Genomic DNA, 27,700 nt, shown 5'->3' with positions numbered 1-27,700 from the left:
CTGTGAACTGAACTTGCTGTGTTTCTTAATATGGAGTCCCCAACAATCATTACCTCCCCTCTTTTTGCTGTCTGGCCAGCACTGTTTATAGGGTCCTGGATGTTGTTCCTTTTGTTCTTTTGATGTTGGTTTTGATCATCTAAATTTTGAAGAGGCTCAAATTTGTTGGATGTTTTGATTTCTGGTGGTTGTGTTTGACAAAGTTTCTTTTTTTCCCTGCTTCTGCCTACCTAAACCTAGCTGTTTTGACCCTCTATCTCCCTGGTGACTGTCAGTCTGCTAGTGTTGCTGACTTCCATGAATTGTGGGTGTGTCAGCTTCTCAAGCTCCTGTTGCTGTCTCATTTCCTGCAGCTCCATTTCTAGCATTTCTAGTTTAAGCAAGTCGTGGATCGTGCAGCACTTTACACACACTTGGTTGAGCTCTGCTGGGTTTTCTCGGATTTCCCACATCATGCAGGTATCTAAGATTACTGGCATGAAGACCATGTTAATTTTTTTTTAAGTTTGTGTCTTTGCCTTTGTGCTTGCTTCTAAACATGGTCCATTGAGTTAGAGGGCAAAACAATAGTGTAAAACAATAATGTAACTGCTGCTAGTGCAACAAGTCATTTCTTGCTAGTTTTAAAATATTTATATTTTTTACTTTAATATTCAGGCAAGTTTTACACTTGCTTCGGATCGGGTACATTATTTATATCTTTAACCAGGACTGACAGTGCGCAGAACAGCGGGGAGAGTATAAGCAAACAGTTTAATTACCTTACGATTCAGGTGCGTGCCTTTAAAGTAAGATTAAACTATTGTCATTATTTATACAAAAATAAGCTTACTTGACTTGAAAAATGTCTTAAGCAAATTCCTACTTGGTTTGCTTTAAAAGAGTAGTGCACAACAAGCTTCAATATGAAAGCTGAAAATTTATTTTAATAAAGAACGACAAGTTTTTAATGAAAAAAATACCTTATTTTGCAATACCACTACTTCAGATTATTACCAGCACTTAATAGCAGTACATTCTATTTAGAGTTGTTGTTGAACTTAAACCTGTTCATGGCCCCGCAGCAACATGATCCTACTAACGTCCTTATTTAAAAAAAAATACATAAATAACCGTCTGAATAAAATGTAAGTAATAGAGAATAAAACAAACTAAACTAACAATTTCCTAGCCTATATTTAATGAATCATCTTCTGTTGCAGTCACACCGCTGCTAACGTTAGCTGTTGTAAATAGTGCAGCGTGGACTATGGTGGTTCAAACCAGTGTTTGTGTAGGGGCTGTTTTATTGTGGGTTTTTATTTATTTTTAATGTTGGACTTATGGCATCTTATGAATGACTTTCCATTTTTCTGTACCTTTTAAACCGTTTATAAGCAAAACCATTAAAAAAAAACCAGAATAATAGTGTGTTTACACAGAGCAAAAAAGCAGAGAGGCAAAATATATAGCTTGCCTCCCCTGTGCTCTATGGGTTAGGTGCCTATAGTCTCAATCAAGTTACAGTTCAACAGGAGAAAAATATACTGAAAGGTCACACGTCATCAAGTACGTGCGAAAACATTACAGTTTTCCACCCCCCAAATTTCGTTTACATTTCTACACGAATCATAGGAATGGACCTAGGAGAGGCCATTTTGACAGAATTCTGTCTACAGACAGAGCACTTTTTAGCTCAATAACTATAACTCCACCCATTTGAACGAGCGTGAATAATCAATTGACGTCAGAGCATAACTTTTTGAGTGAAGACAGCAGTCCACTTGAAAAAATAAATAAATAAAATAAGTACACCAGCAACAGTCAAGGAGTAGACACAAAACAGTAGATGAGGAACAGCTAAATGAAAAAGAAGAAAACACACAAAAAAACTACAGCATGGGCTGGTTTTTTTTTTTTTTTTTTTTTAAATGTAGTCGTTGCCAATCAGTTTTTTTTTTATTATTATTATTATTATTTTCTCCCCAATTTGAAATGCTCAATTATTTTTAGGCTCAGCTCACCGCTACCACCCCTGCGCTGACTCGGGAGGGGCGAAGATGAACACACGCTGTCCTCCGACACGTATTTGAAATGTTTTAATTATTTTACTTCCCCCAAATGACAGGTAGCCATGTTATAAGTGGTATAAAACACTTCAGGCTGTGCGGTTCCAATGTTATATACCACTTCTGGGGTGGTTAAAGGCTCTTGGCTTATTCCTCCCCAGACATGGGAACCACACGGCCAGTCGTGGTTTATACCTTATATATACAGTGCCTATACAAAGTCTACACCCCCTTTCAAAATGTTCACCTTTTGTTGCCTTATAGCCTGGAATTAAAATGCATTAAAATAGTTTGTTTTTTCAATATTCTAGAAATGTGTAGAAAATTAATTAAAAATAAAAACTGAAATAGCTTAGTTGGATAAGTGTCCAACCCCCTTGTAATAGCAATCCTAAATTAGCTCAGGTGTAACCAATCACCTTCAAAATCACACACCCAGTTAAGTGGCCACCTGTGTTAAATTGTAGTGATTCACATGATTTCAGGAAAAATTAAGCAGTTCCAGTAGGTTCCCTCTGCTGGATAGTGCATTTCAAAGCAAAGACTCAACCATGAGCACCAGGGCGCTTTCAAAGAACTCCGGGACAAAGCTGTTGAAAGGCACAGATTAGGGGGATGGATATTAAAAAAATATCAAAGGCCTTGAATATCCCTTGGAGGACGGTCAAGACGATTATTAAGAAGTGGAAGGTGTATGGCACCACCAAGACCCTGCCTGGATTAGGCCGTCCCTCCAAACTGGATGACCGAGCAAGAAGGAGACTGATCAGAGTTGGAACTCATCTGATTTACTGTTGAAATATTCACTGAATTACACTAAAACCCCCACAAAAAACCAACAGTTCATCTACTTTATGTTTTCGGACCCCTGCTCTCTGCTTGGTGAAACCTGTTTGAACACAGGGGTGTTCCTGTCAACTTTCATGATAATTTTGAAAGGGCAGCCACGACACCAGAATCAGAAAGTAGATCACTGACCAGTGATAGGGACTGTTTATAGCTACAGCAGCTATGCTGAGTTCCAGCTGTTGCTGTTATTTGGTATTGTGACAGGGCAAAAGCCCTGCCTGTAAATAGTGTGTGGTTTGGCTGTGGGTGTATAAACAAAGATGTATTATTTTGTATTTAAGTTTGGCAAGGATGGAGTTCATGCCATCCCTGCCAAATCCATGTGTGGAATGTGGCTGGGTCTTGATTGAATAATTGATCATCAATCAAGTCCAAGCCACATGGTACAGTATAAAAGGAAGCCAAATCCTTTTGTTTAAAGGAGAGGGGTTCAGTGAAGGCGGATGCCCAGCCTGAACAAGGAGAGGTATAATGCTATAATTCAGTGAAGGTGACCACCCAGCCTGAATATTAAGGAGTGTTTGTTTAAATTATTTATTTTCTTAAACCTTTATTTTGTTCCTGTGTTTGTTTCATCAATAAAAGTGTGCAGCAGTGCTTAAACTGTAGCCTTCCACTTCTGCGTCTCCTTCCTGACGGGTGTTAGCCTTGGTCACCACGCTACCCTTTCACACTGGTGTCAGCAGCGGGGTAGCGCCCCCTGGAGACTAAAAAAAATATATATTATAATAAGAAGAATAATGTCTTTATTTATACCCCACAGCCAAACCAACACTATTTACAGGCAGGGCACCGCCCTGTCACAGGTACATGGGCAGTAGTGTGGAGTAGTGGTTAGGGCGCTGGACTTTGACCGGAGGGTTGTGGGTTCAATCCCAGGTGGGGGACACTGCTGCTGTACCCTTGAGCAGGGTACATTACCTAGATTGCTCCAGTAAAAACCCAACTGTATAAATGGTTAATTCTATGTAAAAATAATGTGATATCTTGTAACAATTGTAATTAATAATAATACATAGTACAATAATACAATAATACAAGCGGTCACTGTCCTTTCACTGGCATAATGTAATTTAGCAGTGCTTCTCTCCAGAAGCACAATATCAGCAAAATAGTGTGATTTAGGAGTATAAGTCTCCACCCAACCCTGTAGAACGGTCTTTTTAGTAGCTGTAAGTCCTGCCAGCAAAAGGTTAAGAATAATTTGGGAATCGTCATTAAGATGGAGCAGTTAGGGACTCAGCGGTACCTCCACACCAATCACTTTACATAGAATAGTAATTACATATTTCCAGAAATATTCAATAACAGGACACTCTCAAAACATGTGTAAGTGAGTATCAATTGCTCCTTGGGAGCACCTGTGACAGTGAGGATCAAGAGCAATTTTCTGTAATTACTGCATGTAAGCCGTTGGATATATTCTATGCAAATTTAAAGTGAATAAATTGATGTGCTAAATCTTTAGAGGATATCAAAATATTGTCCCATTCGGCATCCCAGTGACAGCTGTCTCCCAGCCTGTCTAATGCTGTGTCCCAAATAATGGTTTCTGGGAGAGAATTGGATGGTATATGAGACAAAATGATCATAAGAGGAAACTAGACCTCTCGTGGTAGATAACAACACATTTTACCAAGGCTAATTTCATTGCTGATCTTGGCTGGAGTTTATTTTTTTGTTTCAACAGTATAGGCTGAGACATGGATCAATGAGTAATAAGATTACATTGAATTCCGGTTCTGATCAAATACTGTTTAATCTTCCTTAATATAAACATAAGCATTAGCCTATTTAAAATGTGCAGAGAAGTTTTCAGATTGTCAGGAGATGCTTTCTCATTATCATTGATTGGTAATGAAAAACTGCATAGACAAGGCAGGAAATGTCATCATACAATTAACACTCTTTTAACAGGTTCCTTTCTGTTTTAAGTGATACCTGTCAGCTTAAAACATGTTAAAAAGGAAATCTGGAAATAAAACTATTTTGAGAAACTTAAAGGGCACATAAGGACCTTTTTTATTTTATTGTGTTACATGTTTCCATTTGTTGCTACAACTGTTTACGAGAAGTCCATGCAGGTACACGAGAAGCCATCTTGAGGCAGGGAATGCAATTTAAAAGTTTAAAAAAGTGGCCAAATTGTAAAAAAAAAGAAAAATAAATAAAACAATACACCTTACGTAAACAGTTGTAGCAACACATGGGAACATGTAACACAATAAAATAAAAAGGTCCTTATGTGCCCTTTAAAGGGATCCCCAGTAATTCAAGCCCTGACATCTGCTTCTTTTGCTGAAGGACAACACTTGAGATACAGATACAGAGCGCATTTTAACATGCCAATTGGAAGGTCTCAAACCTCCGCTGGTAAAAGTAGAGATTGCTGTAGCTCTTCTTCAAATGCATGCTAATTGATAGATATACTTTTAGAATGATTTTTAGATTTAAGTAAACAATTAGCCATTTGTTAAAATCATTAAAAGGATAATGTGATTTGTCAACACATACTAGGTAGCGGTTAGTAATTGTAATGCACATGTCTGGAATTTATTTGTGTATAAGGGGCAACTGAATGAAATAATTCCAGTATATATTTTTTTCTGACCAATAAATAAATAAATAAATATATATAATCAAACAAAGCTTTAGAAAATATGGACTCAATTATTTATTTCGAATTGGTTATGTATTTTGACACATAGATATTTGCTACCCCGCTGCTGACACCAGTGTGAAAGGGTAGCGTGGTGGCCAAGGCTAACACCCGTCAGGAAGGAGATGCAGGAGCGGAAGGCTACAGTTTAAGCGCTGCTGTGTGTTTAATGTGTGTTTAAATTGTACCAAACTGATGTTTTTTCATTTTTTTTAATGAAAATTAATGTTACAATAGGCCTAATCTGCAACAGGCATGATGCAAACATAAAGCAGTAAACTTCATTTTGTGGATCACGACACACACGCTGTCGTGTTACAGTCTACAAATAATTCCTTCATTTTAAAACATTAGATCAAGCTCTGATCCAACTCTTATCCTGCTCTGAAGCAAGATCGAAATAGGATCAGACATTGAGCCGAAACTGAGCTCAAGATCAGCGCTGATCCTTTTAATACAGCCCAATATGTCATAGGATCAAGATCGGAGCCTGGATCCAGGATCGGATCCCTTTAGTACAACTGGCCACTGGAGTTTGTTTCTCTGGATTTAATAAAATTAATGAGTGTTACCGCTGTGTTCAGAACACTGTGAAGACCTGGTTCAATATCTTACACAGCAAGCGCCTCTCAGTGTAAAAAGCATTGTGTCCAAATAGTGCGAGGTGCAACAGCTTTTATTTTTTACACAACACCAGAATGCTTTCTGGTCATTGCTGCGGCTCCATCAGTGCAGACCCCAATGCAATAAGTCCAGCTGATTTCTGCTGAAGTCATAAAATCATCAGTTTGAAAATATCGTCTGACTTTGTTGTTGTCTCGAGCTCCTTGCAAAACAAAAAGTCTTCCTTTATTCCCTTATTCCACACATACCGAACATAGGTGGATTTCATTACGGCTTTAGTACCAAGCTGTTCCTTAGCCTTTTGCTCCAAAAAATGAATGTTGCTTGTTTTTATATATTTCATGCTTGGTAATTAAATGTCTCTGTAATGTGGAGGGTTTCAAACAAATTACACGCTGTGATTGAGGTATATCTCCACTTCCAGTACAACAAACAAAACATAAATTCAAGTAGCTATCTTTGTATTTCCTTGATTTTGCAGGGTTAATAATGGCTTTATGTTTTTTACTCACAACACCACCTCCTCGCTGTTCATCAGCCCTTATGGTTGAACTTGTTGAAGGAAGTTCTGTCTCATCATTCTGTGGGTTTTGTTGTTTTGACGCTGATGGTCGAATAAAAAATGTATCCATAGCTGGTATTTATTGTGTGTGTTTCCAACGATTTTTCTTCTGCTTTATAATCTGTCATGCTCCCGCTGAAATAGCTCTATTAGACCCTACTCTGTTAACCCAGGAACGTGTTACGTAACCTGAGAATGCGTTAATTTCTGCACATTCTTATGACATACTGACGCTAATAGGTTTCAACCCCCGGTTGAGAACCCCTGCTCTAAACGATCTTCAAAGTTTTGTGAATATGGGCCTAACTCATATCTTCCTAACTATCTATGGTACCTCAAGAATATTTGTACCAGTATGCATTTAAATCTTGTTTTCCTCTCAGATGTGTTTATTTTAGTGCTATTTAGCAACTATTTGAATCATTAAACTTTAAAATGAAATTCCTATTTTGGTCAAAGGTAGTCATTTTGTTTTAAAGAAGAATAAAAGCTTAGCAAACTTTGCACATCTTAGGTCTTGACAAATGTGTTAATATAGACCCTTAAGCCATTAAACAAAATAAAAAATAAATAAATAAATACTGTATGCCAAGGTGCCGCCTACATGTAACCTGGTTAACATCTAGGGCTAAATTCATGTGGCAGAAAATAGGATGAGTATAAAACAATAATAAATGCAATCCTGCATGGCAGACAGGTATACTTCTCAGAGTTCAAAACACAGAGCTGTGTGTGCAATTCAAACGGTGACGGGAAATACAAGCGATAGGCTTATTCTTGGCACTTCTACTTGATGTTTAGAAAAATAAATGTCTTAAGAATGGCCTTAGCTTCACATTTGATATTATAAAGTGAATGCTTAAATCGGAGCCTTTGACGTGACAAATGTCTGATACAATCTGTCACTTTAGTAAGGCTGCGCTGCATCAGAAGACCTTTAACACAGATACAACTTGGCAGTCAAGTCGCCTAGATCCCTGTCTCTCTTCTTTCTGTAGATTTGTGTTTTTAAGTCTGGCTTCAGTGACATGACTTGAGTCTCAGTTCAGTCCCCTGTGAGCTATTACTCATATCTTTCATTAAACAATCTTGCTGTCTCCTGTAAATACTGAAGCCCTCATCTCAGGAAGTTTCAGAAAGCAATCAGTTTGATTGTTTGATTGTTGTAAGAACTTTACTTGATTATTTTTTTATGACTCACTATGGAGTTTGGCTGAGAATCATATATTATGAGCAGTTTGGGAATATTTACCAGGTAATTAGTAATTTGAGCTCATATCTCCATTCCCTCCTACAGTTCTTAAAAATGATATCATCTCAATGCACTCCTCTTTAAAAATAGAAGAGACATTTAAATAAATATGTGAATAATTCATAAGCACTGATAATAACATTGATTACTCAAAGTTGGGCTTAGGCTTATAAATGTCTACCATAGGTACAATGGGCATTCAGCCCTTTCACTTGAAAGCTGTTTAGTGGCAGGATTATATTTAGGGCTTCTGATTTTTTCAGTTTTAACTGATAAAAAATAATAAAACACCCCTGATACAAAAATAATGAAACCGGTGTAAATCCATAAAAATCAGAAAAACACTGGAAATGGTTACTCAATTCACGCTGAATTGACCTCTTTCCCTGTCAAAAAAAAAAAATCCTACAAAAAAAATTAACTTTTCCCAGTGCAGTTGGGCAATATCCCTCCTTCCTGACTTGTATCTTGCATTGATTCGTTCTGAATACTTTAAACCCACCCCAACTACTGAGTGGCAACAAATTCCTATATTTTTAGTGGAGGATTGAACACAAGTACAAGATTTAAATTAAGATGTTCTTGCTCGCGAGATTTAAAGCTATACTACAGTACATAGTATCTACACGCTTGTGGAATTTAAAACAGAATTGCAAATTGTGGCATAATGCAAAGGAAAGAAGGTACCATTGAAGTGTGCCAGTACTGTCGAGTATACATATTGTGACAGAAAAGCAAAAGCCCTGGGAAAAAAAAAAAAAAAAAAAAAAAAGATTTACATATAACTCGAAAATAGCTCAAAATAAGCACTGAAAAATGAAGTTAATAAAAAACGAAAAACAAAAGCCCTAATTATATTTAAGTGTAAAATTATATTGAAAGAGTTGAATGCATTGTAGTGATCAATCCAAAATAGACAAGCCTATAACAGGAAGTGTGCAGTTATTATTTACGATTCATGCACTATGAAATGGACTACCGGTGCTCCAAGATTTGATTAAATGTTCAATGTGAGCTAGAAAGACAATTGCCCTTGAGTATAATTTGTGTGTGTGTGTGTGTGTGTGTGTGTGTGTGTGTGTGTGTGTGAATGAATATATATATATATACTACTCTTCCGTCCCTTTGTTAAATAAATAAATAAATACATGCATAAATAAAAGAATGAAGCAGTCGGGGGGCCCAGAATGTATCTCTAATCCATTCTGCTATCTTCATCAAAACAGCCAGTGCCTGATCCATTATCTATCATCCCCACAGCTATTCCTCCTGCAGATAATGAAATGCTTTGGAAACAGAGCTTTATTTATTGTCATCCCGCACTGGCAGTGCATGGCTCCAGTAAAATAAGTGCCAGTACCAAATAAGTGTTACACTATGCTCTTAATTATAACAAACCAACATGCTGTTGTAGGAACAAATTACAAATTAATTAGACATCCTTTCAGAGGAGAGTAATTTATTACATTGTTAAAATGACCATCAACTTTTACTATCCATATAGACTAAAGTGTATGTATTGTTGTGTTGTGTTCATGCATTACCCCATCTGTCATGTGTTTTGAAAGATGGCACGTCCTCAGTGTCGTGCTTCCATTGTCCAGTTATATTATCTGATACACTTTTCTGTCTTATTATTTTGGACTAGCTTGGACAACATGTTGTATGTCATAAATATATGTTTTATGCAAAATAAATGACTGTACTTTAACGTGGTAAACTAACAGTTTATAATCATTTAAAGCATACCAAGGACAATAGTTGTACACATAATTTCAAAAATCTGATGTTAACTACTTTGCAAACACTGTAAACACTTGTTAACATTCACATGTGTTTCTTAACTATAAATAAACATTTACTTTGTTGATTTTGGTGACATTTGTCTTAGCTGGTTCAGCAGACGTACATAAATCAATTATCCAAACTCCCTTAACAACACATGTTTTGTTCTGATGATCAGGTTGCATTACACATACTGACATATATCTATTATGATATAGCTACACTATCTTTTCAATATTCCTAATCATTTTGTGATTAGATTTTACGCAAATAATAATTAAAGCCCTTTTCTGCATGAATGTGATTTGTAATAGAGGTCTCATTATTCCACATGCTACCTTTTAAATGCCACTGGCTAAAGTGATGCATAAAATATGGAAATGTTTCTTTTTTTAAAATTATGGTATTCATTTTTAGTGCAGTGTTTCAGAATGAAATTCCTCAGCTGTACTGCCCCATTTCCACAAAATATTTTCACAAATTCCCATCTGAGTTAAAGCCCTAAATCTCTAAATAATTCTTCATTAGCTCTCCTACCCAGTGTTGTTGATTTTAAATTCATGTCTGTGTGCCCTCCTTAGATTTGGATGTTGGCCACACATCTGCCACCCCATATGCACCAACAACATAATTAATTACTTTGCTTTCACCCTTGTGGCTCTCAAAAATAAAACGTATCTCTCTCTTACACCCGCCAGCACTCACCGTAGGGTGATTCTGCATGTAAAAATCTGCTTTTTCCTGTTGCCGGATTAATTTATTCATTTTTATAGATAACTTTTATAGATTATTTAAAGATAACCAAAGTTTATTTCTAGTTCTTTTTTTTGTCTATTATGGATACATGTGATCAATTATAAGTGTTCCTGCAGTTTGGCCTGTTGGCACTCATTAGATACACTTACAGGCAGAGATTATAGGCTGATAAGAAGTTCTTTTAAGTTATTTTAGAAATGTAAAAGCATTCTTACTTTGGGTATCTACTTAATGATAGCTGCTGTAAAACGGGTGTTATATACGTGTTTCGATCCCTTTCTTGTATTTTGCAGATGCACAAATGGAATTTAAGAGTAGACCTATCCATATAGACAACATATTATAGATACACTGTGGCTTTTTAATGTAAAAACTCTGTAACTTCCAGGGCAGAAATTCTTTAGGGCACTTGTTTGCACCTTTAGAAATTATGAGCCTCCGGTAACATCTAATGACTCATTAAATGTATCCACCAGATGAATATAAGGAAGAGTAGTACAGTTGTTATTCATCCTAATTGATTGTACAGAGACTTGCATGAGAATGTTAGGTTACTTACCGTAACCCTGGTTCCCTAAAAGAGAAGACGACCACCAACAACATTATGTATGGGATATGCCTGCCCACTGGGTAGGTAATTGCTGAGCTCTCTATACCAGAGCTGCCGATAGGCCCCTTCCTGGGATGATGCACTCGGTCCCGTCCCACCGAGGGATTAAACCCGTCATCCTGAGGAAGCCATTTCTCTTTTTCCATCGAACCCGTGAGGGTGACCGATGCGACCTTGCGGTTGGTGGTCGTCTTCTACAATCCAATGTGACAGATGCTGCTTTGAGAGGGGCTGTCCTAGGGTCCGTGTCCCGTGACAGACAAAGAGCTGGTCAGACTGATGCAGAGCTCTTGTCCTATCCACATAGCATCTCAATGCCTGCACTGGGCAGAGGAAATTCAATCTTTCATCCTCCATTGAAGCAAACCGTGGTGGATGTAAGGACTCCAGTTCCACAGACTGATTAATGTGGAAGGCTGTGATCACCTTGGGGAGGAAAGCAGGGTTGGTACACAGAAACACTCTGCTGCCATCCTCCCAAATACGCATGCAGGAGCTGTGCATAGACAGCGCCTACAGCTTACTGACCCGCTTAGCGGAGGTGATAGCCACGATGCAGGCTGTCTTCATAGACAGGTACTTCAATTCTATGGAGTGTATAGGCTTAAACGGGGCCTTCGTGAGAGCCTCCAGTACAACATCAAGGTTCCACTCAGGGAGGACAGTCCTCCTAGGAGGGCGTAACCTCCGAGCTCCTTTGAGAAACCGGGTCATCAGAAAATGTGCACCCGGAGATACTGAATCTATGGGGGCATGGCACATAGAGATAGCTGCTAAACACACTTTCAATGTGGAAGGTGATCTTCCAACATCGAGAAGTTACTGCAAAAATTGCAAGATAACTGGCATGGTGCAAGAAAGCAGGTCGTGACTTGTAGTCAGACACCAATCTGAAATACTTCCACTTGTACAGCGACCTAGTGGAGTCTGCCCTAGTGCTCTGCAGAGTAGCCACCACTGTGTCAGAGCCTTAGGGCTGTCCAGCAGTCCATTTCAGGGCCAGACCTATAATTGGAATCTGGCAGGTTCTGGATGCCAAAGAGTGCCTACTGCCTGACTGAGGAGATCCAGGCGAAGCGGGGATCTCCCAGGGCTAGCCTCGTAAGAGCTGGCATAGTCGAGAGCCATGTTCTCCTGGGTCACCAAGGGACCACTAGGAGAACAGTCGCTTTCTCTAACCGGACCTTCTACAAGAACGCCGGGAGCAACGGTATTGGCGGGAATGCATCGAGAAGTGTTCTGTGGCCGTTTGCAAGAGAAACATTCCAACAGAGGATAAGCATCCTCTGCCGTGAAGTGCGCATGCAGAGGGAGCAATTAAAGACTGCTGTTCTTGTGTGTCTTGTGCTAATTTTTCTAAGATGACACTAGAAAGCAGGGTGGCCCGCTGTTCTAGGGACCGTTCTACATCCGTTTGACAGCGGCGCAGCATCCAGAGTCACCCCATTCATCTCCTGCAGTTCAGTTAACAGAGTCCCCACTCCCTGCAAGTCCTTCTGTTGTGACGGGTTTGTTATTGTATCCCATTCAGTAATGGTTACTCTTATTATCATAACCCTGGTTCCCTGAAATAGAAATGTAACCACTACCCTTCAAGGTCGCTGCATTCACTCCAACGCAGCAGGCCTGTAAAGAAAATGGTGCTGACCTCATTGCTGCAGTTGCTGATATCTCCTGGGGGCGGAGACAGCAACTGATGCAAGCGGGGCTCTTAAAGTAGCAGCTTTGATATAAAAGTGGTCAGGTAATTCGGGCTATAAGAGATCTATCCCATTTGGTAAGGGGTTACATTTCTATTTCAGGGAACCTGGGTTATGATGATAACCTAACGTTTGTCAGACAGTGGCCCTTATAAATGAAAATGAAGACTGTGAATATACAGCGAATACTTTCTAAAATAGTTGAACACTGTATTTTATGTAATTACAACAGAGTTTAAAGAAATTTTCCTTAACAAAACATACCCTAAAATAACCCTTAAAGTTTTATCAATAGTCCTGAACATGAGATATCTTACCATGTATAAGATGGCTGATCAAACCAGGAGTAAGCTTTGGCCATAAATGTAGAACTTGTTTAAAATAGCAACGCAATTTTACCACAGTCAAGTAAATCCTGATCTTCTTTTGCAAAGTTAAGAATAAATACAGCAATTAGTTGAGGCACACATGTACAAAAAAAGCACCCACAGACCCTACAGAATGTGAACTGCTTAGGGCTATGCTACAACTGTTTTGTGTATTTTCATTACATTCACTCTCTTCTTGACTGTCATGTCTGTCTGTCTCTGATACTGGCATCCCTTGCTCCAAAGAATGTGTTTTATTTACAGGGCACGGCTTATGGAAGTGCTCCTGTACCTTCTCGCAGACAACTATGTGAGTCTTTACCTGTAGATCTGTGTTGTACTTCTGAGTGTGTCTTCTGTGCTCAAGCATGGCATGCCAACAGAGACCTCTGAGGTCGATATATGATGGTAGCATTATTGTATATTACCTATGCCCCCTGTGTCCTTCATACCTTTTATTTTCTTCCCGGCCTCCTTCCCTCGCTTCCTCACTCCCTGCTTGTCTCTCATTGTCTGTCACTTTAGTCAATCATGATGTCACCCTAGTCCACCAAAAACATATATTCGTGCTCAAAAATGTAATACTCCCCAGAGTAATGTAACTGTCTGTTATATAGGAAACACAGAAAACTGTTCTTGACATTTCATGCAAACATTACACTATGTTCTGTGGTTCTAGATAACATAGATAAATAGCTAAGCAGCTTTTCCAGCTTTGCTCACCCATTATCCATGTTGTCTTCCCATTAATTTATACTATATTAAACTGTATTGGACTGGAAGAGGTAGAATGGCTGGGCAGACAGTGTTGCCACATGAAACCAAATGGAGCAGAGCAGGTTTTGTTTGTTAAATGTAAAAGAAGGTGGCATTAGGTTAAAACAAAAAGACAGCAAAAACTAAAAACCTTTTTTAGATTTGTTCTAAAGATTGGTATAGTGAAGGTTTGTTGTCAGGTAGGGAGTGGGACAACACTTAATTTCAGAACCCCATAAAGCTATAGCAGTGGGTCACTCCTTACACTCCACAGTGCACTCTGAGATATCAAAGCTTTTTTTCAGAGCATCTGTAAGCTACCCTTATATTTATACAAGGAATATTGAAACCTGCAGCTTTATTTTTTAATTTGTCTTACTGCTTTTTTTTCCCCTTCTCATTTCTCACTCATTACTGTACGGCTTTTCTGAGAGGAATTTCTAGACACACTCACAAGAACAAAAACAAACTGGATTATAAAGTTTATAAGATTATAAAAAAAAAAAACTGTACATGGACCAGCACTTGACAGCAGGCAATAGATGGATGAGATGAGAATATAAGAAAAAGCTGAAATATGATTGGGATCCAACCGTTAAGGAGTGTGTGCGTGTGTGTGTGTGTTACAGCCTCCACAAAAGAAAAATGTGTCATAAACAGGCAGTGTTCACGCTTACCTACAGTATTAACTTGTTGCTCTGAGGCCGTGTACACACACACACTGCGGTAAGCACGGCAACCGTGTTAACAAACTGCTCTCGCTGCGGTTGTTTGTTGTACACACACGCCTTTCATTACTGAAGTGAGTGCACTCCCTGTTTAAACTAACAACTGAACTTGGACCACCATTACACAACATTCGATAGGCTTGTGTGGCAGCAACATGGAGGCTGTGCTTTTGTTTATGCTTTTGGAAGAAAGTACAGTACATAATCGATCGTGAGCTTGTCAAGCGCAGCTATGCTCATTCTGCAAAACCAGCGGAGAGACCGTTTTGCTTTTTCTGCACTGCTAAATACACTGGTGATTATCTGCAGTACCATGACGGTAGATCGAAACATTTGGGCGATCTTCCGACCAGGCTGGTGGGAACGACTTGAGTGGTCTCCAAATGACTGGATTAAAAATGTACGCATGTCTAAGTAATCGTATATGCATCTTTGTCATTTACTGACCTTTCCTGGATGTCAAAACACACAGATGAGACGTTCGGTTTCGTTGGAAAAAGGAGTTGCGGTCGCACTGTGGCGTTTGGGGATACGAATTGTCCCATATTGTTTTATTTAAGTTGCAAAATCAAAACAATGGTTTTGCTTAAAACATAATATTATACAACTGTACTTTGATTAAATAAAAAAGTATATTATATGTATGCACTATTTACCATTGTTATGAATTTACTATTCACCAATATTACAAAATCAACTTGGCTCATCAGGTACCTATATATATATTTTTATTTGCCATGTTTGCCTGCGGTTGTTTTAGTGCAGTTTTAATACACACACACAGTTGCTGAGCATTAAGTAACTGAACTGAATTAATAACAGAACTCGCTACTTGTTCCGAACAGGATTAACTAGTGCGGTTGTCGCTGCCTTTTGCAACTGAACTGTGTGTGTACCGTATTAAGAGCAAAAGATTAACTCGCAACCGCATTCAGGCTGTGTGTGTACCAGGCCTTACAGTCAACTCGAATCCAGGACTTTTTTTTTACCAATTCAATAGTATTTACGTGATTCATTGCGAATAGTACAATGAGTTTTACCTCAGGTTCAACTTCAAAATCTGTGAAACTTCAGAAATGAGAAGGTAGCGCCTCGGATCGTTGCTGTGTCCCGCTGTGTAACCTAAGTTATCATAAACCAGCACTTCTAAACTGGTCATTTATTATTACAAAAAGCAGTTGGGGCTTCAGTGTAATTTTACTGTTCTATGTTTCAATAAAGTTATAGACAATGCATCAGTGTAGTGTCATCAATTGCTTTAGGCCAACACAGATGTGTTTGTATAAACTAAAACATTTAGTATACTATTTAGCAATTGAGTCAGTCCTTATCTGCCCTCTTCAGTGATGCCATGAACTGTTGGCGAAGAATTCCAGCTATAGAAAGAGAATATGGGCTGAAGTCCTCCACAAGTCTGATGAACACAGCAAAATTCTAATAAAGGAAAAAGCTGCTTGCAGGCTTTGATGCAACGGCTTGGACTAGTCTGAATAACAACATGTTCATATAAATAGTTTTATAAATCTAACCTTATCATTACAAACGCTACTTCTTTTATAGTCATTGCGACTAAATTAACAAATTAAGATAGTTTCTTAACTTAATTACAGCAACCACATTTATATTCTGATTTCATACGAATACTGTAATATAAAACAAGTATAGCGTTATAACACTACTTCTACGTTGTACTATCTAACCAATACAGATTTAAACATGCTTGTTAAGTTAGTAATGATGTCCCTGTTAGACTACGTGAGATATTACTATGGTGATATAGTACAGTTTAGACAATAAACTTTTTATCATGCCAGGTGGCTTCTATGTACCCGTAAAACAAGTATACTAACTATAGGCTTTACCATCACAGTTATATATATATACACATACAAAGAGAATGTGAAAATATAAGTATTAAAATAAAATAACTAACTTTCGTAGTCATTGTCATTTTAATGAAGGCAGTGTGTAAAAAAAAAACAAACAAAAAAAAAGCCATTGTAAAATTTGTTAAATCCTGCTCGCAAATTCTCAATCAGGCAAACAATTAAGATGTGCAAAGAGCCCATAAAGTAGCAAAAAACTGACTGGATGTCAAAAACAACTGATGAAGTTGATAAAAAAAAAAAAAAACACGATCATAACCAACTTGCATCCCTACTGTCTAGTAGATAAATCATGTGATCTAAAGAAACAATTTAGTTCTATTGTACTGTACTTTTCTTTTGATTTCTTTGATTATTAAACCTTGTTTGTTTAAAGGAAATTCTGAATTGATTCTTGGATACAAAATCTTTGTAAAAATAGTGTAAATCAACAAACATGGATCTGATAGTAAAAACAATATCTTTGTCTTTTATGTTGTTTGAAGACAAAACACATTTTCATATGATTAAAGCCACAGGTATTAACAAGAGGAAACAATCCCTTTGAACAGTGCTGAATGCTTAAAGGTAAACCTTGTGTTTGTGTACAGAGTATCTAAAGGTTGTTTTATGTTGCCTTATTATTGCTGAATCTAAGTAGCCCAGGGAAGTCATAATTGAAAATCAAGCAGGTCACCAAAGAGTCAGGTGCTTGAGATCTGTTAGATGCTGCTGGGCTTTTGAAACCGCTGTTGTATAAATAATGGAAGTGCTGCACTGCCTATTTCTATTCTATTATCTAGTCTTCAGAATTCACAAGGAGCTGAGATTCTGAAGCCAACATATGGCCTGAAACCATAACTGAAGTAGGTCCAAACTGTCTTTCCAAAGGCATTGTTCTTAAAAAAAAAAAAACATTACTGATACTGTGACAGATAATCCATGCATGTTTGGTAATAAAGCAGTCTTGTCCCAATGATGGGCTGGTACAGTAAATAAAATACCACAATGTCCATGATTCTGTACACATTTACTATACTTTATGGGTGATGAATATATACTGATGCACAAAAGAAACGCAACACTCAGGCCTAATGGATTTAATCAAATATTGTAAACATAGATATCAAACAAAATCACAGCAAATGTGAACAAAAATACAGATCAATGAATCATGATGTTTTCAGTATGAAACGTGACACACTGTCAAAATGAAAACATTACAAAGTTAGTATTGGGTATGACCTCCCTGAGCATTAACACAATCCTGGCAGCGTTGACGCATAGACCTGATCAGCCTCTGGATAGACTGCTGTGGGATGTTCCGCCACTCTTCCTGTGCAGCTGCAGCTGGCAAAGGTTGGCTGGTCGCAGTTGTCTCCTGTGATTGGCGATTTGGTCTCACAGGTGTTCTATTGGACTTAGGTTAGAAAGCTGACCTGAGGAAATCTATTGGACTCAGGTCAGGAAAGAAAAGCTGGCCATGGCAAGACCTCGACATTGTTTTCTTGAAGTCGTGCAATTGTAATCCTAGCACTGAATGGTTTTGCATTGTCCTGCTGGATTTACTTGACTGTGGTAAAATTGACACACAGGAACAGAAAAAACTATTGCCGCAAGGACTTCGTCAATGTATTGCTGAGCAGTAAGGTTGCCCTCAATCTGCACCAAAGGTGTTCTTGTGTTAAAGGAGATTCCTCCCCACATTATCACACTTCCACCGGCCCACCGGTTGGCTTGAACAACGCTCACCACGACATCTCCACACACGTTGTCTTCTGTCAGGTCTGTCAAGGGCAAAATGACATTCATCGGTGAGTAAAACACTCCACCACTCTCTCTGCCGCCACCTCAGATGTTCTCTGGTCCACAGAAGACGGCGATTTTGTCTCTCAGCTGTCACATGTTACCCCTGAACGGCCTCCGAGCATGCAAATCATTTTCATGCAGACGGCGAGCGACAGTCATTCTGCTGATGCGCGGGTTATTTCTTCCTGGAATTTCTCATGCTGTAGCCACTGCAGTCTGAAAACGATTACGCAGATGGATCAGTCGGATGTGACGGTCCTGGGCCGGTGTGGTAACCCTCTATCTTTCAGGACGTGGCCTGTCCCTCACAGAGCCGGTTTCCTGGTTTCTCTGGACTAGTCTGCTGATTGTTGAAGCAGAACATCTCATTCTCCGGGCAACTTCTCTCACAGACAGGCTGCCTTCAATCATGCCGATAGCAACCAGGTGATCTTCATTACTCAAGCGAGGCATGATTCTTGCATTAATTAAAATCATGTCTTTTCAAATGGCTATTGATACAGATCCTTAATCAACTCATTTTGACAATTTTAACTCAACTCAAATATATGAAACCACATGACTTTAGCTCAGTATTTTGTTATCCCAAGGAACAATTCTACTCAAACAGTCAACAAACCTATCTGCTCACTATTTAAAATGTAAATAACATTATGTATGTGCCCAAAGAGCTATTGATGTAAAACTTAGACTGCGTTGCATTTTCATTGTGCATCAGTATACATTAGTGGTGATTTATGTATGTCACCACTCATTCAATTGGGACTGGCAAGTTTTTAGTACAAGTGGTCCTTTATTATGATTACCTACTTTTGTCATTTAATTGAATGAAGGTAACACTCACCTCAATTTGAGAAAACTATGCACAGACATCTCTTACAGGAATGTATTCCTCATACTGTGAATGTGATCACGGTGACCCTTTTTCACAGTTCAGACACCTGGCTGAACTATTGATGGCTTTAATTTGGAAACCACTTGCCTGACTATTATTAAACTGAATTATTTTACACATGTGTGAATGTATTCTGAGGTGGGATTTTTATTCACGGTACTGACACCTGTAATGTGGTATTTTGTAGTAGGGTAGCGTCACGGCCAAGCTGTTACTGGCAGGAAGAGAAACTTTGGCACAAGGGACAATGGGACTAGGAGGGATTACTGTGTTTGTGTTACTGTAATAAATGTATTGGTTATAATTCCTAATTACAAGATACTGCTTCCACTTTTTTGTGAACACATTGGGTCATTACAATACATACGAAGAGGGGTTAGATAAATGGTTACTGTTGGCACAGTTTTTTGTAGCCTACTTACCTTTTTTTTAAGCTCTTTTACAATCGGATAACTCCTTATTTGCCGTGGTTGCATAGCCACACACCTTCACCTCTATCACCAACATTAATTCTAACTTTAACACTTGTGATTATCCTTTGTATACACGTGACTGGAGCCTAATTAATCATAATTTATTCAAATTTATGGCTCCAGCACATACCCACGTGTGTTCTGGCAGGGAGGAATTTAACCCCTTCCCTGCCAACCAATTCCTCCACCGCCCCACCCCCACACACATTAACCCAGAAGTGCTTTCCCCCTGCCACATATTTATATCCTTGGCAAGAAATACGCAAGTTGGTACAAAAAATAAAAATGCCAGTCCAGAACATACAGTTAAATATCGCTCAGTTAATATTGTAGCACAAAATACAGTAATATCAGCACGTATTTGTTTTCAAGGTTTTAAAGTGATTGCAGGTAACATAATAAACTGTTTAAAAATTAATTTCATGGCTAATTTATTTTTTATTAAAAAAACAATGTAAAGGGAGAGAAAAGGGTATTTGATGCTGCTACTCATAAAACACCTCTTGCTATTTGTTATCAACACTTGTGGTATCTGGCATCAAATCAGAGAACCAAAAACTGAACAACTCTTGTGTACCTCATTCAAACAAATTAGAAATGACCCCAGATTAATGCTGAGAGGTTCACATTGCATTTTATTTGCAGTAATTGCTATACTGTGTACCCTTAGGTCACTTATTATTATACAGAGCCAGGCTTTACATATGTATAATCAGTTCAGTTTGATAAATGATCCTCAGGCTTAGACTGTAATAAAGGGTATTAGAGCACTGTGAAATATATTACCTTAACATAAGTGGCTGCATGAAATTAGTATGTTTTAGATGAAGATTAGAAGTGACCCCTCAAGAAACTTGTAATTATCTTTTACTAAAGGTACAATAGGCTGATAAGACTGGCTTTTTAAATTTGTACCTTTTTTTTCGTAACCAGTTCCACTGCTAGTGAATGCGACTATATATTTTTTACTGGTTATTCAAGGGCACCGTACATCATATTTTAATTACGCAAAATGGGATAGGCTTAGACTTAACATGCTGTATACCATATACATTTTGTGTATTTGTTCTGAACCGTATGTATTCTAAACATGAATACAAACAACATTGTTGATGTACATAGTATCTGGTCAGGAGTAACTACTTAGTTCATTTATGCAACATTTCCCTTTGCACCAGTTTGACCAGTTTGTAAAACTCTCATCTTGTTCCGATGTCATATTTGGGCAGCCACTGCATACAGTCAGAGTCCCAGTTCAAACTGCATTGATAACGTTCTGCTGCAGATGGAAACGGACAGGGCTGATTTCAAATCACTTTCAATTTGATCCCAGTTGCGGAAACAAGGTATATTAGACTAATTTAGATAAACACTTCAACATGAAGTCTTTATCACAGGGTGTTCTACTGCGAATGTTAGCTCAAAAACTTCTTCTTTTGAATAATATGGCAATATAGTGCAATGAGAAACTGCAGTGTATGGTGACTCCCTTGAGCTTCTGAGGAAATATCAGTATTGTATGTTCTAATCAATTTTAAGTCTAAATACAGAATGAACAACCTGTATTACATACACATATATTTGTTTATTTCCATGTTTTATTTTGGTAATGCCTGTTGTTTTAATTAAACTAACAAATAATCCCAGTGTGAGAATGCTTTTCTTCCAGAACTCCTTTTCATTGCAACCAAATTTAAGTTATCAAAAAAGCTGTTTGTACACATACTGCATGTTACAAATATAACCTTGTGCTGTGCCAGTCACACAGCTGTAAGCCACCTGTTGCCAGTGGAATTCCCTCTATTGATCTTACAGACAAAATATCCACCCACTTTATACTGGATGTGGCTAATATGGTAATCAGGCTTACTAAGCACCCTCAATGAATTACATTAGCAAAACATTTATATGGAGGTATAACGTGTCCCTGTTATACATTTTCAGTTTCTATAATATATTGCATGTATGTTTCACTAATACATATACAAAGGTTAACTTACTGTGTTGCAGTGAGGATGTCCACATTTAGGAGTCAGGCAATGTAGAACTCTGGCTGCATTCTGAATTCTGAGAATTGTGAGAAATAACAGATTTCGTTGTATGCCCCATTACCACCCGCCATCACACTGTAATAATTCAGCTGGAACTGTGTGTGTGTGGGGGGGTTATTAACATCAAGACCTAGTTATATAGTATGTTGGATAGCTTTATAGCTTTAGTTAAGGGTTAAGCCCTAAGTATAAGTCATGTGTCACCTAGTAGCTATCAACTACAGCAAAACTGAACGGTTCTTTTAATATTGAGGAACAACACCCTGGCAATGCATACAAGGAACACAGAACAAGAGATATACTTTTAAAATATTTATTTTTAAAAGATAAAAGTACTTCATTAAGTTCAAAAGAAAATACAAATGGCCAAAAGAAATAAAGTAACAATGAAAAGATTAGTAGTAAAAAATTAAACACATTAAAAAGTCCAATCACAGTCCCTTCTCCATGTCTTGCATAAAGTGTCGAAGCTCAGTTCTCTGAAATTGAAGGGCAGGGCTGCAAGAATAAACCAGGGCTGATGGGAGGCATCTGATGAAAAACAGGGAAGAGGGATTTCTGAAAAATAAAACTCTGCTAAGCAACAATTAGAGACAGTTAAAATGTATAAGGACGGCGAAAAGAAAACCAGCCAAATTAAATGAAACACTTAACTTCTGCGAGGGGGAGATAAACTCATCTCTTCCCCCTCTAAATGCTGAATCCGCCTTGGGGAGATAAACTCATCTCTTCCCTCTCTAAATGCTGAATCCGCCTTAAGCCAAGTCCGCGCTCAGCTCTCTCTTTCTGCACGTCTCTCCAGCTCCGTGCTTCTCTGCTATGTTGTTCTATCTGGTTCTCTCCCAGTTCTGTCTGTCTCTGTTGTCCGCAACTGCTGCAAGCTGCACCCCACCTTGGTGCTCTGTCTTCCCCGTCTGTGTTCGCTCTGCTGTTTTTAAAGCCCCTCCTAAATGGCAATCTGGTCAGCCTCGTGAAGAATGTCCCATGTAATTATCACATTTAGTCAATTGGGGAATGAAGTCCAGGTGAATATCACATTTATATTAGTGAAGGAAAGACAAACTAAAACAAATCCAATACATAAAACACACATAAATCATAGTGATAATTAGTGCACAGTGATTAAAGAAAAGGGCTTGTAACCAGGAGGTCCTCGGTTCAAATCCCACCTCAGCCACTGACTCATTGTGTGACCCTGAGCAAGTCACTTAACCTCCTTGTGCTCCGTCTTTCGGGTGAGACGCAGTTGTAAGTGATTCTGCAGCTGATGCATAGTTCACACACCCTAGTCTCTGTAAGTCGCCTTGGATAAAGGCGTCTGCTAAATAAACAAATAAACAAATAATAAATGTGAAGAAGAAAGGTAAAAAAGTATATAAATATATTAGTGCCAAAAATAAATAAATGATCATTTACACCTGCAACACTCCCCCCTATTTTCTCCAGGTCACATCCTAGTGGTCTTTTATTTAAATCACTATAGCACTCTGGGAGCCTACCTAAATTACTCCTATTGGATCTCTAAATTCTGCTAACCGGGGTTCTTGTCTCTGGAATAACCAACCCAGCATAGGCTGAGGATTGACAACAGGTGTCTCCTGCACCTCGGCCATAGGCTCTTTGGGCTCAATACACAGGGTCTCAACATATTGTGGTGCAAGGTATGTATATGACCTCCCTGCTGTTTTGGGCATAATCTATAAACTGGAAGGAAAGGATCTGCTTGACTCACTACTACATATGGTTTAGCCTCCCATCTATCGGCCACCTTACCCCTGCCTTGCAATCTTATTCCTCACCAGGACTCATTCACTGAGCAAGAAGGGGGCATCTCAGGTTCTCTTGTCATACTGCTGCTTGGTATCCGGTCGAGCAGTGAACACTATTATTGTAGGCATGTACAAATTCTGGAAGGTAATCTGCCCATTGTGCCTTCTTGTCCTCTTCCAGGGTCTCTATTAAATTCAGCAAAATCTGGTTAAAGCGTTCACAGGCTCCATTTCCCTGTGGGTGATATGGTATCATCCAGCTCATTCGTGTACAATAACACTGACACAATTCCTCAATTAAGCAGGATTCAAAATTGTGTCCCTGGTCACAATGAAACCGCTGGGGACAACCAAAAGGCACGAGCAGTGGTCAGTGCTATCTGGTCCTTAGTGGGTACAGCCCATGCAAACTTGGTAAACAGATTGGTGATCACCAAGATATTCTGGAACAGAGTCAAATAATCTAGGGCAGGTGTGTATGTGTGTGTGTGTTACTTCATAGTAAACAATGCAGGAGTGTATGTGTGTGTGTATGTTACTTCATAGTAAACAATACAGGCCTATCAGAATCTTATGATTAATTACAGAGTTGGAACACACGTGCAGTTATTTATTAAAAAAAAAAAAAAAATTACACCTCATCAGTTCAGCGTGAATCATGGATGCAGAAAGCAGGTCCGTCCAAAAAGAGACAAAAAACTGACTTTTTTCAAGAAGTGTGGGAAAATGAGTTTTTGTTTACAAGAGTAACAGACAAGTGTATTTGCCTGATGTGTGGTGCGGGAGTTGCATTTGGAAAAAAAGAGCAATGTTGAGAGGCATTACACAACAGTACATACAGATTTTGAATATGTCTTGCAGGAAGCAATCTCAGAGTCAAAAAAGTAAGTGAACTAAAGGAAACTTTGCAGAAACAGCAGTAATGTTTTACCAAACCAGTGAAAAAAGCAAATGCTGTAACAGAAGCCTCTTTCCAAGTTGCTTACTTTCTAGCAAAAAACAAGACAGCATTTACAGACGTTGCACTGGTAAAGGGCGCAATGACTGTCATGACCGAATCGTTATTCAAAGATTTAAAAAACAAGTCAGAAATATTGTCTGTTATAACTGACGTGCAACTGGGAGCAAGGTGAGTATCAGCATAATCCAAAGATGTCTGTGAACAGCTAGACCGGGATTTATGTTGTTGTCAGTGGTTTTCAATACAGTGTGATGAATCTGTTGACTCGAGCGACATTGCTCAGCTGACTGTATTTGTTCGAATTGTGTTTGAGGACATTAGCATGAAAGAAGGGTTTTTGACATTATTGCCATTAAAAGCTAAAATCAGAGGGCTAGATATTTATAATGATGTTAAAAACGATTTTGCTAAAAAGAACATACCACTCAAAGTTTGTGTCAGCAACAACGGATGGAGCCCCACAATAAATGGATGTCACGTGGGCTTCATAGCATGTTGCAAGACAAACCCTGATTCCCCCGTTTCCTCAACTTCCATTTTATTTTACGTGACTCCTGTTGTAAAAATAGTTAACTCAATTCGAGCTAGAGAGTTTCTGCTGAGTGTGGCGGTCTTTTGCTTCACTCTGAAATAATGTGGATTAGCAGAGGGAGAGTACTGTGACGATTTATTTCTCTTTACAAATTACAACTTTCTTGGAGTCAAGAAACAAAAGTTGTGCACAGTTGACTGACAGTGTGTGGCTGCTTGACTTGGCATTTTGAACTGATGTCATAGAGAAATTAAACAGCCTGAACTGTGAATTGCAAGGAAAACAAAAAAACAATTGCAGACATGATTAGTGCTGTGAAGGCTTTCAAATCAAAGTTGGATTATTGGGTGCAACAGCTGCAGAAAAAAAAAATCCAGCATTTTCCGGTTGTGCAGGAAACGTAGGAGGGAAATGAAGCCACTGCAGAACTTTTGGACACCAGTAAATACTGCAATCTTTTGACTAGACTTAGGAAAGAATTTAATTACAGATTTCATGATCTTCAGCAGCTGGAACCTTGTGTAATGTTTACATCAAATCCCTTTATGAGTCATTGTTTAATCTGGATTGTGTTGAACTGGAAATGGAGATTCTTAATCTTCAAAATGATATTCAGTTGAAAGCAAGATACCCAGTGTCTGACTTCTGGACAAGGACAAGTACAGAAATGACAGCAGAAATGAAAAGTGGCGTCCTTATTTGGTTCCACTTATCTACGTGAATCTGCCTTTTCAGACATGAACTTTATCAAATCAAAATTTCTAACCTGCCTGATTGACGAGCATCTGAATGACTCCATCAGGGTTGCGCTTTCACATTGAAATCTAGGTAAGAATAAAATTTTTCTCTTTTTAGCTTGGAGTTCTTTGAGGAGTGGCTCGCAAATGTTTTTGCAAATCAGAAGTAGCTCGTCATAGTAAAAAAGTTGGAGACCCCTGATCTAGGACAACAATTTCAAGGGGGGCATTAGCAATAATTGGAACTAATGGGGCTGGACTCTCAAAGAGAGTCTTCCTTAATATACAACGAGCGCAAACCCTATGCCAGCCTTGTATCTCTTGTTCCATTTTTGGCCAGTAGAACTTGAGCCTTACTACAGAAAGTGTTTTCTCCAATCCCAAACACCCTGATTGTTGATGGATTGTTGATGGATTGTTGAACAGTTGCCGGGTCCAGGTGACATAGGACCCCATCCTGATACTCAAGTCGAGGCCACTGTTTCAATGCTTGCTTCAGTTCAGGTGTCATCTTCTGTCATTCTAATGGCATAGGGGGTTCTTTTCAGTCAAGAAAACCACAAATTTGGCTTACCAGCCAGTCATTCTCCTGAGCCTGCTTCCATAAAGACAAAGGATATTCTTCAGTAGTCCCATCATCTCGGTCAGCTCCTGAACAGCAAACCTGTACTTCTTCAATGAATGCTTGTCTAAAAGCTGGGATTTCCAAGCCATCCCGCAATTCCTCCAATGGTCCATCTCGAGGGTGTCCTTCAGTTAACCGGGAGAGCACATCAGCATTAGTATTCTCTTTGCTTGATCTATACTGAATATCAAACTGGAAGTTTGCAAGCTGGGCTACCCATCGTTGTTCGGTTGCCGCTAACTGGACAAGGGGTTATTATCTAGATATACTGTGAATTTGGCTCCTAGTAAATAATCTTTTCATTTTTCAGCTACAGCCCATTTCAAAGCTAACAGTTCCAGTTTGAATTAACTATAATTTGAACCAAAAGTAGACAAATCTAAATCTAAAACAAAATGGCCAAAATGGTTTAATAGATCAATTAAAAAAATATTCAGCGAAAAAATGCACTTTACAGAGCGTTTAAAAGGGACCAAAAACAAAGTACACAGAAAGAGTACTTGGAACTGCAAATGCAAGCGAAAAAAGAAGTTAGAAAGGCCAGGAGAGAGATCGAAATCAACATTGCTAAGGGGGCTAAAACCAATTCCAAAAAGTTTTTCCAATATTAAAATAGCAAGAGAACATTCAAAAAGTAGGTTAAATGTCTAAGAGATACAAATGGCAAAATCATAGACGAAGAAAAAAAAAATAGCAAATATATAAATGATTACTTTTCACAAGTTTTTACAAAGGAGTATACGGACAACATGCCCCACATGTCGACCTGTTCCTATCCTGTTTTAAAAAACTTCAGCATAACCGAGGCAGAAGTGTTAAAGGGACTATGAAGTCTTAAAATAAACAAATCCTCTGGGCCGGATGAGATCCTCCCAATAGTACTCAAAGAAATGAAAGAAGTTATTTACAAACCGCTAACCAAGACCATGCAACAGTCTCTTGACACAGGGGTTGTATCGACAGACTGGAGAATTGCAAACGTAATACTGATCCACAAAAAGGGAAACAAAACTGAACAAGGTAACTACAGACCAACACGCCTGACTGATATTATATGTAAACCTATCGAAATTATAGTAAGATCCAAAATGGAAAATTACCTATATGGTAACAGTATCCTGGTAGACCGTCAGCACGGTTTTAGGAAAGGGAGATAACCGGCTTGATTTTTTTTTTATTATGCAACATCGACAATGGATAATTGCAAAGCATATGGCATGGTTTATTTAGATTTCCAGAAAGCTTTTGACAAAGTCCTGCATAAAAGATTAATTCTCAAACTGAAC

General features: G+C 38.5%; 1 protein-coding gene across 3 annotated transcripts in view; it reads left to right on the top strand.

Annotated features, from left to right (window-relative positions):
• LOC117409687 (serine-rich coiled-coil domain-containing protein 1-like) overlaps positions 1-27,700 on the top strand; it is a 667,826-nt gene that overhangs the window by 560,348 nt on the left and 79,778 nt on the right. Inside the window, exon 10 of one of the 3 annotated variants that reach the window (XM_058996863.1) lies at positions 13,478-13,523. The exons of the other annotated variants lie outside the window; for them this stretch is intronic. Coding sequence (XP_058852846.1) covers positions 13,478-13,523 — 46 coding nt within the window. The remainder of the gene's footprint in view (positions 1-13,477; positions 13,524-27,700) is intronic. 3 annotated transcript variants of the gene reach the window in all.

The sequence above is a fragment of the Acipenser ruthenus genome, chromosome 2 (assembly GCF_902713425.1).
Source record: "Acipenser ruthenus chromosome 2, fAciRut3.2 maternal haplotype, whole genome shotgun sequence".
Lineage (NCBI taxonomy): Eukaryota > Metazoa > Chordata > Actinopteri > Acipenseriformes > Acipenseridae > Acipenser > Acipenser ruthenus.
The sequence above is the reverse complement of the archived record's forward strand: the minus strand, read 5'-3'. Positions and strand labels throughout refer to the sequence as shown.